We start from the raw sequence: 16909 nt of genomic DNA, 5'->3' as shown, positions 1-16909 counted from the left end.
CAATGTCGGTAAATTCCTTCACCTGCCTTCTGCACAAAAGATCAACACTTTTGCACTATAAATTATAGTTTGGGAATTCCCGACTTTTTTCCATTCCCGGGAAATCGGGAATAAAAATTTCTCATTCCCGGGAACCCGGGAATTCCCGGGACTATGAGAAATCGAGTTCGTGGGGCATAGATGTGACAGAGAGCAAACATAAAGGAAATAAATACTCCTTATATTTTATATTTGTAGTTGCATCATTAGTTATCTCTTTGGAACAATATTAACAACGATGCGCCAAAATCTTGAAAGTTCCAATACATTTTATATGGCAGCTGGTCAAGCCAACCAATTCTTCCTGACTAATTTGCGGAGATTATATAAATTGCTGTTTCCCACGACCATCCTCGCAAAGGTTTCCTTCATATCAAAGATTGCTGTGCGACTCTATTTTTTTAGGTCAATGATATGGGGCGTTCTTTTTATGGTTCGAAGGGCGTGTCGATCATAGAATAAATCCGTTGATAAAGGATTTTTACAAGGTTGGCCTTTTGTGTACAAAGCTTCGCAATTGTACCACGGTGGCATCAAAGATATAGATATATAAACATATATACTATAGTTATTACTGTCATTCATTCCTAATATACACAATTTGTCACTTACACAGTATACAGTTTTTACCATAATTTTGGAGAAAACAAAGATTCGAATCGATCACAGATTAGCAAATTAATATACTTCAAGAATGCCATTAATAAAAATATGGACTAGAAAAACAAGGAAATGGCTCCAAAAAGTTCAGATTTAAGTGAGTTTATACAGACTTCGACTTCCAGAAAAAAAATAATAATTATTGAGAGGACCAAAATATATGTATTTTACACGAATTATCGCGATTTTTACTATAGACCCTAAGTTTGTTACAAATGATCGGGAATTACGAATTATCGGTGGATGAATAATCGCTATTCCACTATATTTTCAACATTAAATAACTATAAGACAAATAAGATAAGACTTATATATGAAAAATACAAATACCCGTATTCCCGGGAATTTAAAAAAATTTTCCCGGGAAATCCCGTCCGAAAAAAATCGAGAATTCCCGGGAAATCCCGGGTCGGGAATTCCCGACCAGAAACTCTAACTATAATCCAATACAAGGTCACTTCTCGGATCGTCTTAAAATTTAAATAGAGGTTAATCGTTGCGATCGGCATTAAATTTTGTATGTGGCCATACCGACTCAGGTGTTAGATATGTTATGTGACAGTCTTTCAGCCATATAGTTTGTCATCTATCTCTTCAATGTATTTGGGAGAGAGGTCTCCTTTATGTCTTTTAGGAGTGTGGAATGGCAAACTGCCACTAAAGTAGAGCGTTTGTGGGGTCTGCTGCTGTTCTCGAAGCGCTACCACTCCTTCACTAAAAATTTTCCGGTCACCAACATTGCAGAAGCCTTCCAGTCCTCTGTGAGATATCTGAACATCGCAAAGGACCACCTGTTGTTCTGCTTCTGACAAAGCGAAACCATGTTGATAATAGGAAAGTTGTAAATGTTCCGTGAAGGATGGAAGTAGTAGTGCTTCGAGAATTTTCATAACCAGTTATAGAAGGATTATTGGACGGTAGGTGGACTGATTTCCCAGGTTTAGGCAAAGGCATAATTTTACCTAGTTTTCGTATATCTGAAATCTATAGTGTTCGAATGCAGAGGTTGAACTCGCGGGCAAGGTAGAGAACATCTCGTAGATGTTTTAGAGGCTTACTTGCGAGACCTTCAAGGCCGACGGCTGCTGAGACTTTGGCTGCTTTTACACCGTTTTTAAGCTTTGGGGCGCTTAAGAAATTGCCGGCAAAAGAATGGTGCTACCTTCGCGGGACTTGGGTATAACATTATCGAACGTGATTGCGATCTTACTTTTCCTTTTCGGATTTGACAGATTTTTAATGCGTGATCATAGCCGTTAAGATCCGACTCATACAAATTTGTACTCCTCTTATTTCTCGTTTGGGTTGATTCGGTCTCTCAGTGGTATAATTAGGACCGAAGACAGATTAACCGCTGACGAACTCGACAACATAGTCATTCCTGTGTCCGTATTCATCGGAAACTGGCCTCGGTTTCAATGGACACAGCTAATCCCTTGAAACCAGAATCACGCACAAGGACCGTTCATCTGTTGAAACCGATAGAGTTAGACTACCGAGACAGGGCGCTATTGAGGATAAAACCACGATTAAAATGTTGGCCTATATATTTCCCACCGTCTCAACTAGCTCACCAAATCGGTTGGCTGAGGAGAAGAGGGTGTACTAGGGATAGGTAATAAAAAGCAATAATCGACTTTTCGATTTTGGTCTAAAACTAAAAATGCGATTTTTCGGTCTGGCGATTATTCCAGTTGTCTTAAAACTCTACTTTCGACTTTTTCATAACCGCAGAAAATCGGTTATAATCGACTATTTGTCGACTTTCGAGTTTTATTTTGAAACTGTAAACCCGCAAAAACTGTAAAACCGCCAAATCAGGTTCTTGATTAGTCCAAGAGTCGTATTTATACAAAAAAGGGTTGCTCCGATAAGCGATGACAACTAAACCACCTTCGTCATATTCAACGGAGATAAGCGAAGGAGATATTACGGAGGATCTTCCTGTGAAAGCACTGATCTACAAGGTCAAGATGTGGAGAGGTTCGTAAGATAAATGGGTAGCATATGCCTCTAAATACTAGGATGGGACGCCAATACTCACCATTTTCACTGGGGTAGCAAGGACGCAAATACTAGAGCACTATTAGAGTGAACACAATGGACCACAAGGTCTCGGAGTGAAGTACATGTGTAGTTGTCTACTACGACAGCTACGTGACCTTTAATATATGATACCTACCACCTCAAACGCCTAAAATTTATTTTCAATTTTTATTAAAAGATTGACAATTAAATCCCAAACAAGTATTTCCAACCCACTGTGTTGTTTATAGCCCTTTGCAGTGAAGATCATGAATGTATTCTTTATGAACAACACTAACGCCGAGAGTATCAGAGTATCAACAGAGTTGATGCTACTGAGTTGATAACTCCTTGCCTCTCCTCCTCTCTTCTGTAAAACCATAGTGACTCTTTTTGGTGAGTGTGTGATAAATAGTCAATGCGTTGCATACGATTAGTTTGTGTCACCGTGTCTGATGATGACTGTGAATCTGTTGATGTTGTTTGGGGGGGACTTTGTTTTTTTGGACACCACATTGTTGCTGTTGTTGGCTGGCGTGGCTGTTATTATAATTTGTCTTAGGTTCTTTCCCGTATGGTACGGGTAGGCATGGTATGGTTAATTGCCATACCAAACTTTTGTAGTTTTTTCAAAGATATTTTTCATTGCAGTTCTCTGACGTCGCAGACTCTCTTGGCCCAAAAATAAAAGTTAAGTTATGCAGTGGGGGTTTTCTTTGATTTTGGTATTTCTTTCCCCGCCCCACTCTACCCTACCACAACATTAAAACCACAAAAAAAAAATCAAAACGCCCAACCAAAGAACCGTTTAATGAATGAAAATTTTCACAATAAAAAACATTTTATTTTTTTTTTTTTTGCTTATGTATTGGACCTTAAGAGTTGTTGTTCTTTAGAATGCGTGTTTTGCAAATTTGTCGCAAGTTTGGTGTGGTGATTTTTTATTCGTATTTTTTTTTTCTTTTCCGACTATAAATTTGATGTTTCGTACGGCGAGGATTGCATGGTGTGCTGGCTCACTGCCTGTTGATTTGTTGTATGAAAATCATTAATTTTACGCATAAAATTCTTGAAATGTCTGTGGAAAAAGTAAAAAAAAAATAATTTGAAAAAAATTGCAGGAAGATGTGAGGGGTTAATTATATTAAAATTTGAAGGTTTTTAACACAAAACAAAGGTTAATTTCCATTGAATTTTGTGGGGAAATTAAATAATTAATTTATGAAGAGCTAATTTTGGATTTTAGACAAATGTCCATAAAAATGCCAGACACAAAATTATCAGCGATGAATACTAAAATTAAAGCATCTATTTGAGAACTATGATATGAAAATAGTAAATAGTAAATAAAATCTATTGAAATACCAGAAATATACCTATGAATTTAATACAAATACCTTTGAGCCCATTCCATTAAACTTAGTTTTCAGTGTATATCTTGAGATGACTCTATCAGTTATGTTACAAAAATAATTTTTATTTTTCTCCTCTTCTCATCACACCAGGAAAACACATTTTGCTTTTCCACAAAACGCTCTTACTAAAGAAATTAGCATCCAATAAAATTGAAGTTTTAATTAACCCAAACTGCCTGCCAACAATAAGTTAAAGACTGCCCAACCGAAAAACGAATATTATTATGGCATGTCGACATTTTGACAGATTTATAGACAATTCAAACATAGTTTTCTAACAAGCAAATACAAAAACACTTTATAAACAAACAGGCTAAGCAAGGTATTTTACCCCCCAAAGTTCAGTATTATAGACATTATAAAACAGAAAATCAATTAAATTATGGAATTTATATGTACAGACATGCATACGTAGATACATATCGTTTTTTTGTTTGTTTGTCGTAATAGCCCATAAAAATTTGCATGCCATGCAGTGAATTTTGAAAATTTGAAATCAAAATTTTTTATTTGTTTGAAATTGTCTTTACACAGTGGGAGGATGTTATGATTTTGTTGAGAAAGCGAGATTTGAATTTATTGTTGAAATGCTAATAAAGCTTTTGAGTCGTGGTGTTTTATGGGCAATAATAATAAAAATGTTTAATTTTTAATATAATTTAAATATTTGTTTTATAATTAATAATTAAAACATTTTGAATCTATTTTAAAACAAACTTGATAAAAAAGATATAAATTTAGAAGCCTCTCCATATCCAATATGACAAATACAAATTTCATTCATAGGAAAACTTTTATTCAGCCTGGATGAATAAGGTTCTCCATAGGCAACCGTCACTTCAACCTGGCTGAATAAGGTTTTCCATAGGAATCCGTCAATTCAGCTTGGCTTAATAAGGTTTTCCATGGCAAAAAATGCAATTCAGCCTGGCTGAGTAAATTTAATACTGATCTTTTCTCCTTATTTCAATGTTCATTTGTTAAATCTTTATCTTTGCTGTGAATCCTATTTCTCATCTGCAAAAAGATTTTTGTTTTCAAAAATTTCAAATATGTATTTAAAAAGTCATCTAATTAAATAACCACCCACACCGAACATTAGATTACAGCCTTGTTGGTGAAATAGTTTGTTGAAAAAATAAAATGCTAAACACAAGGATAATAGATGGGGTATAAAATAGAAATAAATGATACAAAAATTATAAAAATAAAAAACAAAATATTTATAATATAAAAAATTATAACAAACAAAAAAAAAAAATTAATAAATAATGCTGTAGCATTTTTAAAGCGTTATGAGATGAGAATAATAGTTATAAAGAATAAATTAAATCACATAATAATAAACAAAAAATATATAAAATAAAAATATAAAATAATCATAATAACAATAATAATATATAATGAAAAAGCAATTTGGGTGCCACCGTGGTGCAATGGTATGCACGCCCGCCTTGCACGCAGAAGGTCGGTGGTTCGATTCCCCGGCCAGGCAACACCAAACATTTTTCAACGGTGGCAAAATACCCCTCAGTAATGTTGGCGACATTTCCTGAGTATTTCAGCCTTGAAAAACTTCTCTATAAGTGGTGTCTTAGGACACGCCGTTCGGACTCGGTGATAAACGGTAGGTCCCATATCATTGAGCTAAATATGAATCGGGGTGCACTCATTGATATGAGAGAAGTCTCCCTTGTCCCGTATGGGATGTTGTGGAACAATGTGTTGTTGTTGAAAAAGCAATAAAAAATAAACAACAGTATAAAAATAAAATATTTATAAATATAAAAATATATAAAATAAAAAAACATAAAAAATAATAAAATGTAAAATTGTATATCAACGAATAATAAAATAAATACAAATTTATACAAAAAATATGAATATAATAACAAATAATTAAAGAATTTATTATGAATAAAATATTACGAAAAATGCTAATTTAATAAAAATTATAATAAAAAATAATGAAAAATAAAAGAAGTAATAGTAATGCCAATTTAAAAAAATTAAAAATTACAGTATAATAAAACGTAGTTATAAAATAAAAAATACAAATAAAAAATTATAAAAATAAAAAAGTAAAATAATAAAAATAATGCATTATAAAACAATAAAATTATAAAAATAAAAGACTTATAAACTTATAAAAATAAATAAATAAGAAATAATAATAATAAAATATCAATTATGAAAAAATATAAAAATTATGAAAAAATATAAAATGAAAGAGGACCGAAAAAAAGAAGACACTTGTATCGGCGTCGGAAAGTAACCAAAATAGGCGTGGCAAGTTCCGCCCATTTCTACAGGTTTTGAAATATTCGACATCAGATTCCTTGGAATCCGTGCATTTTAGGTATAAAGTGTCTTTGGCAATATTACAGACAACAATGCGAGGTATATTTTTATGGAAAAAATTAACCCTCATGCGGGTCACTAAACGGATCTTTTTGGTCCCTTTTTTCAAAAACATTTAAAAACTCATTTAAAATGTGATCGTATCAGATTAAAATATTCTACAAAATTATTTGTCATAAAATTTTACTATAGGTCCCCGAATACACCAAAACTCTAAATCGTACCTAAACGCCAGGAATCTACCAAAAGTAAAATCACGTTTTAGGGTTAATGTTGTACTTTATCTGAGTTTATTATGGTTTGTGCCACAAATCTTCATTCTAGATAGAAGACGTCAAAGACAAAAATATTCTCCATCAAGTTTCAGTATAAAGAATAAAAGAAATATGTATTTACAATATATATCAAGAAAATATATACATCAAGTTTGCCAACAAAATACCCAAATATTTTTTGAATAAATTTGTTTTGTTCTTTTTTCGAGTCGATGCATGAAAGTAACATGAAATTTAGTTGTAAAGGGTGTTTTTTTAAGCCCGATAGAACTTGAAATTGTAAAAAATAACACAAAAAATTAAATTGTAATAATTAAATTGTAAAAAATTAAATTTTTATTCGAAAGATCAATACGTGACATTAACATTTGAAAATGATTTCGGGCATATGGACACCGCGGCTGTTCTTGACGAAGTGCATTCTGGACGTCCAATTTTTGGCCACTTTTTCGAGCACTGCTGGCCGTATGTCACGAATAACACGAACAATGCTGGCCTCCAAGGCATCAATTGTTGCTGGTTTATCAGCATAAACCAGTGACTTCACGTAGCCCCACAGGAAATAATCGAGAGGTGTCAAATCGCACGACCTTGGAGGCCAATTGACAGGTCCACTTCTCGAAATAAACTTATCGCCAAATTTTGATTTCAATAAGTCGATGGTTGCGTTCGCCGTATGGCACGTAGCGCCATCCTGTTGAAACCACATCTCCTCCGGATCAATGTCAACCATATTTTCAAACATGGTGCGGTAACGATCTCCATTGACCGTAACGCGAGCTCCGGCCTCATTTTTGAAGAAATAAGGTCCGATGATGCCACCAGCGTGAAAACCGCACCATACGGTGCATTTTTCTGGGTGTAATGGAGTCTGTAGGGTCTCTTGCGGATTGGTCTCACTCCATATGCGGCAATTTTGCTTATTAACAAACCCGTTAAGCCAAAATTAAAATTAAAAACAAATACCTTAACTCACAATGTATAGCCTGACATGATTGTTGCTTCAACCATATATGTATTGTTTTAACATATATAGTTAAATAGCCCCATTTTTCTTTCAAAACATGTTTGCTCTGACCAGATTCTTTCTTTGCATTAAGAAGAAAATGTTCGAGTCAATGGTAGCCTTAACAATTATTGTGTCCTCTCATTTGTTTTTAAGACACCCATCTTAATATCTCGAGAACATGTGGCAACGAAAGAACGTTGCACTCAGTTTTGTTTAAACAATCGTGTCCCCTTTAAAGGTACATAGATAGACATGATACCTTGCACTAAATAAAACAATAAATTTGCACAAACAGTTAAAAATTTTCGAATATTTTAAAATATTTTCAGACACTTAAATAGGGGTTTTGTTACACGTTGTGTATGACAAAAAGAGATGTACAAATCTTATCACCAATTCACCCACAATTGTACAATAATTTTCTAAATAAAACAATAAATTTGCACAAGTAATTATAATATTTGAAAATATTTTCAGAAACTCAAGTAGGTGTTTCATTTCACGGGGTATACCAAACAAAGATATTCGAAACATGTTAATGTCACCCAACATAATCCAATTTTCATCTACATGAGTAAAAAAATTATTTTAATATTTTAATTATTATTTTCTTTAAAAAGTCTTTCTTTTTCTCCTGATTTTTCTCTTATTTTTTATTATTTTGAAAATGTTGTTCTCTTTTTTTTTGAAAAAGCAACAAAATCAAAATCATACCATATTACTAAGAATTCTAAAATTACACCCCATCTCAAAATACATGGCAGCATGCGGCGGCGGTGTTGTGTTGAAAAATAAGACGAAGAAGGCACACACAGAATACAAAAACCAAAATCTACAAAGCAAAAAAATAAAAATTAAAAACTCTAGAAAAAATTGTTTCGTATCTAAAGAGGCGATGAAATATTCGATACTGCGCTAGGGACAGACGGACGGACATACAGACTAGGCAGTCTCATTTGTATATCTCCTCTACACATGTAGTTTCAATGACTACACATTTTGGGTTGTATGTTAGAAGATATTGATGTTTGGTTTTGGCTGGCCGACTGGCTGGTTGATGGGCATGGGGTCTGACTATCGGGTTGTATGGTTTACTGGTTAAATGCAAAAAAACATCAGAACAGCAAGCAATGTGATCCGAAGGAGATCAAATTTACTTGTTGTTTTATGTGTCTGTTATTCTCTTAGTGCGTATTTGGATATGCAAAATGTGGAATAACTTAGGGTGGCTTGGAAAGAATAACAAAATAATTAATTATTTGAGGTCTTATTATTGCTCTTAAAAATATATTTAAGATTTTCAAAGTTACCACTTCAACCAAAGGTCATAGTTGCCTTGGAACCGACCCTGTAAGCGACAATGGCTCCGTTGTTTGAACTCAGTTTTATGGAGGATCTCCCATAACCTACAGATCTGCTTGACATATGCTGAGAATCGATATGGTCAGAGCAAACATATTTTAAGAACGAAATGGCATTTTGTTACTATTTAAACATATATATTGTTATTTCAACCATATATTTGTGCCAGACAACTTTGTGGATTAATTCAACAATATCTATTTTTAGAAATTTACAGTACACTATTTTGCTCTTAGAACTCGTTTGATTTGACCATATTTCTTCTATACAACAAAGGTATTATAAAGAACCACCCTAATATATATGTAAACTAATATTTCTTCTATACACAATTTTTTTCTTTTTTGCATAATATTCGTCAAAAATTAAAACAAGTATAGCTCGTGCTAAAAAGTTTTTGAGCCATTAAACCACTTTGGCGGATACAATTAAAATTTTATAAAACAACAACAACAAACCTTAATATGAAATTTAATTCATATATGATCGCCGTGTAAATATGTATGTAACTAAGCTGAATTGAAGGGTTTTCTATGGAAAATTAAAGATTTCCTGAATTAAAGATTTCCTATGGAAACCTTTATTCAGCCAGGCTGAATTAAAGATTTCCTATGGAAACCTTTATTCAGCCAGGCTGAATTAAAGATTTCCTATGGAAACCTTTATTCAGCCAGGCTGAATTAAAGATTTCCTATGGAAACCTTTATTCAGCCAGGCTGAATTAAAGATTTCATATGGAAACCTTTATTCAGCCAGGCTGAATTAAAGATTTCCTATGGAAACCTTTATTCAGCCAGGCTGAATTAAAGATTTCCTATGGAAACCTTTATTCAGCCAGGCTGAATTAAAGATTTCCTATGGAAACCTTTATTCAGCCAGGCTGAATTAAAGATTTCCTATGGAAACCTTTATTCAGCCAGGCTGAATTAAAGATTTCCTATGGAAACCTCTATTCAGCCAGGCTGAATTAAAGATTTCCTATGGAAACCTTTATTCAGCCAGGCTGAATTAAAGATTTCCTATGGAAACCTTTATTCAGCCAGGCTGAATTAAAGATTTCCTATGGAAACCTTTATTCAGCCAGGCTGAATTAAAGATTTCCTATGGAAACCTTTATTCAGCCAGGCTGAATTAAAGATTTTCTATGGAAACCTTTATTCAGCCAGGCTGAATTAAAGATTTCCTATGGAAACCTTTATTCAGCCAGGCTGAATTAAAGATTTCCTATGGAAACCTTTATTCAGCCAGGCTGAATTAAAGATTTCCTATGGAAACCTTTATTCAGCCAGGCTGAATTAAAGATTTCCTATGGAAACCTTTATTCAGCCAGGCTGAATTAAAGATTTCCTATGGAAACCTTTATTCAGCCAGGCTGAATTAAAGATTTCCTATGGAAACCTTTATTCAGCCAGGCTGAATTAAAGATTTCCTATGGAAACCTTTATTCAGCCAGGCTGAATTAAAGATTTCCTATGGAAACCTTTATTCAGCCAGGCTGAATTAAAGATTTCCTATGGAAACCTTTATTCAGCCAGGCTGAATTAAAGATTTCCTATGGAAACCTTTATTCAGCCAGGCTGAATTAAAGATTTCCTATGGAAACCTTTATTCAGCCAGGCTGAATTAAAGATTTCCTATGGAAACCTTTATTCAGCCAGGCTGAATTAAAGATTTCCTATGGAAACCTTTATTCAGCCAGGCTGAATTAAAGATTTCCTATGGAAACCTTTATTCAGCCAGGCTGAATTAAAGATTTCCTATGGAAACCTTTATTCAGCCAGGCTGAATTAAAGATTTCCTATGGAAACCTTTATTCAGCCAGGCTGAATTAAAGATTTCCTATGGAAACCTTTATTCAGCCAGGCTGAATTAAAGATTTCCTATGGAAACCTTTATTCAGCCAGGCTGAATTAAAGATTTCCTATGGAAACCTTTATTCAGCCAGGCTGAATTAAAGATTTCCTATGGAAACCTTTATTCAGCCAGGCTGAATTAAAGATTTCCTATGGAAACCTTTATTCAGCCAGGCTGAATTAAAGATTTCCTATGGAAACCTTTATTCAGCCAGGCTGAATTAAAGATTTCCTATGGAAACCTTTATTCAGCCAGGCTGAATTAAAGATTTCCTGTGGAAACCTTTATTCAGCCAGGCTGAATTAAAGATTTCCTATGGAAACCTTTATTCAGCCAGGCTGAATTAAAGATTTCCTATGGAAACCTTTATTCAGCCAGGCTGAATTAAAGATTTCCTATGGAAACCTTTATTCAGCCAGGCTGAATTAAAGATTTCCTATGGAAACTTTTATTCAGCCAGGCTGAATTAAAGATTTCCTATGGAACTATGGAAACCTTTATTCAGCCAGGCTGAATTAAAGATTTCCTATGGAAACCTTTATTCAGCCAGGCTGAATTAAAGATTTCCTATGGAAACCTTTATTCAGCCAGTCTGAATACAAGATTTCCTATGGAAACCTTTATTCAGCCAGGCTGAATTAAAGATTTCCTATGGAAACCTTTATTCAGCCAGGCTGAATTAAAGATTTCCTATGGAAACCTTTATTCAGCCAGGCTGAATTAAAGATTTCCTATGGAAACCTTTATTCAGCCAGGCTGAATTAAAGATTTCCTATGGAAACCTTTATTCAGCCAGGCTGAATTAAAGATTTCCTATGGAAACCTTTATTCAGCCAGGCTGAATTAAAGATTTCCTATGGAAACCTTTATTCAGCCAGGCTGAATTAAAGATTTCCTATGGAAACCTTTATTCAGCCAGGCTGAATTAAAGATTTCCTATGGAAACCTTTATTCAGCCAGGTTGAATTAAAGATTTCCTATGGAAAACTTTATTCAGCCAGGCTGAATTAAAGATTTCCTGTGGAAACCTTTATTCAGCCAGGCTGAATTAAAGATTTCCTATGGAAACCTTTATTCAGCCAGGCTGAATTAAAGATTTCCTATGGAAACCTTTATTCAGCCAGGCTGAATTAAAGATTTCCTATGGAAACCTTTATTCAGCCAGGCTGAATTAAAGATTTCCTATGGAAACCTTTATTCAGCCAGGCTGAATTAAAGATTTCCTATGGAAACCTTTATTCAGCCAGGCTGAATTAAAGATTTCCTATGGAAACCTTTATTCAGCCAGGCTGAATTAAAGATTTCCTATGGAAACCTTTATTCAGCCAGGCTGAATTAAAGATTTCCTATGGAAACCTTTATTCAGCCAGGCTGAATTAAAGATTTCCTATGGAAACCTTTATTCAGCCAGGCTGAATTAAAGATTTCCTATGGAAACCTTTATTCAGCCAGGCTGAATTAAAGATTTCCTATGGAAATTAATGATTTCTTATGGCAACCTTTATTCAGCCAGGCTGAATTTATGATTTCATATGGAAATCTTTAGGCTGAATTTATGATTTCATATGGAAATCTTTATTCAGCCTGGTTGAATTGCGGATTTCCTATAGAAACCTTTATTCAGCCAGCCTGAAATGAGGTTTTTGTTAGGAATAAGGTCTCCATATACATATATATTTTTTGCCCCAGGTTCCACTGTCATTGTTTGTATATCTGATCCATATACATATAAACACATGTTTTCTTCTCATTTTCTTTTTGTTTTCTCAGTAGGGAGATGAAATTTCAGCGTTGTATAAATTTTCAAAACAAAGAATGAACGGAGAACAAGAAATCGAAACAAAATAGCAATGATCAAGGAAAATTGAGAACAGAAATGAAAAATCTGTTTAGAATTTCGTAAGCAAATAGTGGAAGAATAAATGGTTTTGGTTATTCGGACAGTCAATTATGTTGCTGCAAAAATTTCGATTCGAAGTGTAAAGAGGAAAACGTGTGACGACGAGACATAACATTAAGGCAGTGAAGAAGAATATCGAGTAGAGTACAACATATGAGTGGTAGCGATTTGAGTATCGCATGCAGTGATTTAAGATATTTTAAGATTTGTTTTCACAATCAATGAATGATGGTGCGGTGCGGTATGGTGTGGCAGCATTCGAAGAAAGAATGGAAGAAAAACCAAAACACAAGGAGAAAATGCGTAACCAGAAGCTAGCTCGCTATCCATTCGATACGATTATATTTCAAAATAACAAAAAAACGGACAAATGCCATAAAAAACAAGCCAACAACAAGGGGGGCAAAATTTCACATTTCAAAATACCCACGCAAAGTCTAAAAACAAATTATTTCAATAACAAAAAAGAAAAAGGAACAACAACAACGAGACATTTTGGAAATAAATGGCCCACATAATATTTTTTCAAATTTATTTTTTATTTTCTTTCTAATCAATAAAAATGAAAAAAAAAATGAAACTCTAAAAATAATTTTAATATTTATTTAATTAATAAAAAATTCGATTTTCTTTTCTTTACAGTTTGGCAAAAAATAAAGCGATCATGTATTAGTTGCGTGAAAAAAATTATTGGCATTTTTCAATAAGTAAATATTTATAAGCCAAAATCTTCAACATCACCATGTTACAACATCCCGCCACTGATTTCTATGACTTGGCTGCAGCAAATGCTGCAGTTTTAAGTTCACGTCAAACTCCCCCCTATAGCCCAACGGCTTTAACAGTGGCGGCGGGCTTGAACAACAACAATACCAGTACCAGCAACAATAATTTGGATATGCTGTCCCATAATGGTAGTCTAACGAATAGCTCGGGAGTTGGTGGCGGCGGTGGAGGCAGTACCGCCCATTTGCTGGCCAGCCAAAACAGTAGTACAAATGGAGGCGCCACAAATGGCGCTAATGGTCGTGAATCTCTGCCCAGTTTCGGTTTTACACAGGAACAAGTGGCGTGTGTTTGTGAGGTAAGTTGAAGAAATGCGATACTGAATGTGATATTTTGAAGAATGATGGGTAATCCTAGAAAGAGGACATTGGTTTGTTTTAAAATAATTACCAAGATGGAATATATTCTTAAATATTTACTTGTCTAGCACTGAAAGGTTTTAAAGAAATAGGTTTGAAAAAAAACGTTATGTTTATGTCTTGAATTGTCTTTGAAAAAGTTTTCTTCATACATAACTCGGATGATGCTAGAAACATATGCTGAAAAATCCACTTTCTAGATCTGGTAGTCCTTGACAATAAATATTAAAAAAAATATGTTTTTTAATGTTAGAAATATTTTTTTATTTGACCCAAAAACCTTATATATATATATATATATATATATATATATATATATATATATATGACATTTTATGGCGATCAGTTGACGTTTACCCGTGCCACCAGAGGGATCTTTGTTTCCATAGTAATTTTGTATGGGTGAATTTTCACGAAAATTATCTAAAATCCGCATTTATGGTCCAATCTACGAACATTTTTTACCAGTTCATCGTTGTGGCTAAAAAAAGAAACTTACAAAAAATGTGAAAATCGGATCGGATTTTGATATAGCTCCGATAGGGCCCTATATGTCAAAACTAGGATTGATAGCCTTCAAAAAATATATTTTAAAAATTTGGTATCTGGTTTTGAAAAATCTCGAAGAAATATTCTTAAATAAATTCTCGTTTTTAGGTTTTTAAAAAAAGAGAAATATCCAAGAAAAGTCGTCATTTTGCCGATGGTAGTCCTTGAGAAAATAGTCTAATAAATCCACTATACAGACTCTGATAGTGCTTAAAAATATACTTCTAACATATATCGCATCCACCTCTGATAATCCCTGAAGAGGTTTGAAAATAAATCACTTTTCTTTGATTGAAAAATATCCCTAAAATTAAAGTTTCTAGATCTGTTGGTCCTTTATAATATATTTCATAATTAATCCCGATTTTTACCAGAGCTAACAGATGTTACACTATTACAAAACTACCACTTTCAAGATTTCATAGACTTTCAAAAATTATTCCCAACAAATAGTCTAACAAATCAGCTTTTCTCAATTTGATAATCCTGGAAAATGTGCTCCTAATATAAACCAAATTTTCAGCTCCGATAGTCCCTGAATACATTTTCTTACAAAATCCGCCCAATTTCAGTTATTTTTATTATACCCTAAGACTTTAGGCTAGAAAGGGTATATATTAGGCCGGGGCGATATGTATGGAAGGATTCTGATTCCTAGGATTGTAATGAACAAAAAAGTCCATTAGACCATATCGACGCCTCCAAACAATAGTATGCTAAGTCGACTTAGCATGTTTTCAAGTTCTTTACATTTTTATATTTAACGTCCTTTAACTTAAATTCTGTCAAATTTTGGTAATGATCGGACAATCCGAACAGAAGTTATAAACAAATATTTACTTAGCATAGTACTGAAGGTCAAAGAAATTTCCAAACTTTTAGAGCTTCTCCTGCAAAACTCGCTTTTCAGAATTAGCAAACTATTATTTGGAGGTGTCGAACGTCCTTTAACTTAAATTCTGTCTAATTTTGGTAATGATCGGTCAATCCGAACAGAATTTATAAACAAATATTGACTTAGCATAGTACTGAAGTTCAAAAAAATTTCCAAACATTGAGAGCTTCTCCTGCAAAACTCACTTTTTAGACTTAGCATACTATTATTTGGAGGTGTCGATATGTCTACGGTGAAAATCGAGCCTCCCGATTTTGACTTGAAGTTTTTTATACATAAGGCCGAAACTGCCTGCCGGAGCGTTCCAATGCATTTGCGATGAACTAGAGAGTTCTTAACTATTGTATTGGCTACAAATTTCGTCTTAGGGTTGGAGCGAAAATCTCAATGGTTTGACTGTTATATGCCAAAATATCCAAAAAAAAGTTTATAAAAAACTTCAAAATCGTTAGGCTTGATTTTCACCTTAGACATATGGTCTAGTGGACTTTTTTGCTCATTCCAACCCAGGAATAAGAAACGCGAAGGGCCCAATAAGGTGTTCAAATCGCTCCACCCTAGTATATACACGGTTTTAGACCCCAAGTATGTTTGCACGAAATTAGTTTCAGACAATTTGGAGTCGTTTTAGCCATGTCGTCCGTCTTTCTGTCTGTCCCTCTGGCTGGTTCGCACGATAACTCTCGAACGGATTAACCGATTCGAACCAAATTGTGGGTATCGTAATTTTTTGCCCAAACTTAGTTTAAGTCCAAAGATGGGCCATGTCGGTCCACTCCTTCCGGTACCTCCCCCACAAAAGTTCAAAATTGTCCTGTAAAATGGTGTGAATGATAACTTTCGAAGGGAGCAATTGATTTGTTCTAAAATTCGCACATCGTATTATTCCTTAAAATTTTTTTATCAAATGCCGTTTAAGCATTGTTCGCGAAGGTATTCCTTGTGTGAACTTTGCAAATAGTTATTGCTAACCTACATCAAGTTGCATAAGGGTCTATATTGGATAAATCCTACGGGAAACTCCTTCACTAAAGTTTCAAATGCTAGCTTAAAGGCCGTTTAAAAGCTGTTCGAGAATCGTTTTGAATTTTTCACCGAATAATATTTTTTTTGTTCGCAAGTCCGTACCTCCTAAGATAATTTAGCATAGCTTTAAAACCCTTAGTCGGCACCTACTAAAATGATTGATGAGCACAATAATTTAGGAATAGAGTATCCGATCTGTCCATGCTTTTGGTATAATGGGCTGAAAGCTCTAAAAAATTCTGGGGTTATCAACTAATGTGGTTGGTGGGAATGATAACTATCGGTTTATGTCTGACCATTGCTTCAGGAACCTCCTCCACAAAAGTTCAACACTGTTGCACTTAAATACATTGTTGAAATGTTAATAGCGGTTAGTCCTCGTGGTAATCCTGAC

The 16909-nt window shown here is 34.1% G+C and overlaps 1 protein-coding gene across 1 annotated transcript in view; it reads left to right on the top strand.

Annotated features, from left to right (window-relative positions):
* The window catches only part of so (SIX homeobox 1 protein sine oculis), an 89626-nt gene that overhangs the window by 18248 nt on the left and 54469 nt on the right, over positions 1-16909 (top strand). Inside the window, exon 2 of the mRNA XM_073957108.1 lies at positions 13543-13984. Coding sequence (XP_073813209.1) covers positions 13643-13984 — 342 coding nt within the window. The 5' untranslated portion in view covers positions 13543-13642. The remainder of the gene's footprint in view (positions 1-13542; positions 13985-16909) is intronic.

The sequence above is a fragment of the Musca autumnalis genome, unplaced genomic scaffold (genome assembly GCF_047663935.1).
Source record: "Musca autumnalis isolate F117 unplaced genomic scaffold, ASM4766393v1 scaffold_5, whole genome shotgun sequence".
Taxonomy (NCBI): domain Eukaryota; kingdom Metazoa; phylum Arthropoda; class Insecta; order Diptera; family Muscidae; genus Musca; species Musca autumnalis.
The sequence above is the reverse complement of the archived record's forward strand: the minus strand, read 5'-3'. Positions and strand labels throughout refer to the sequence as shown.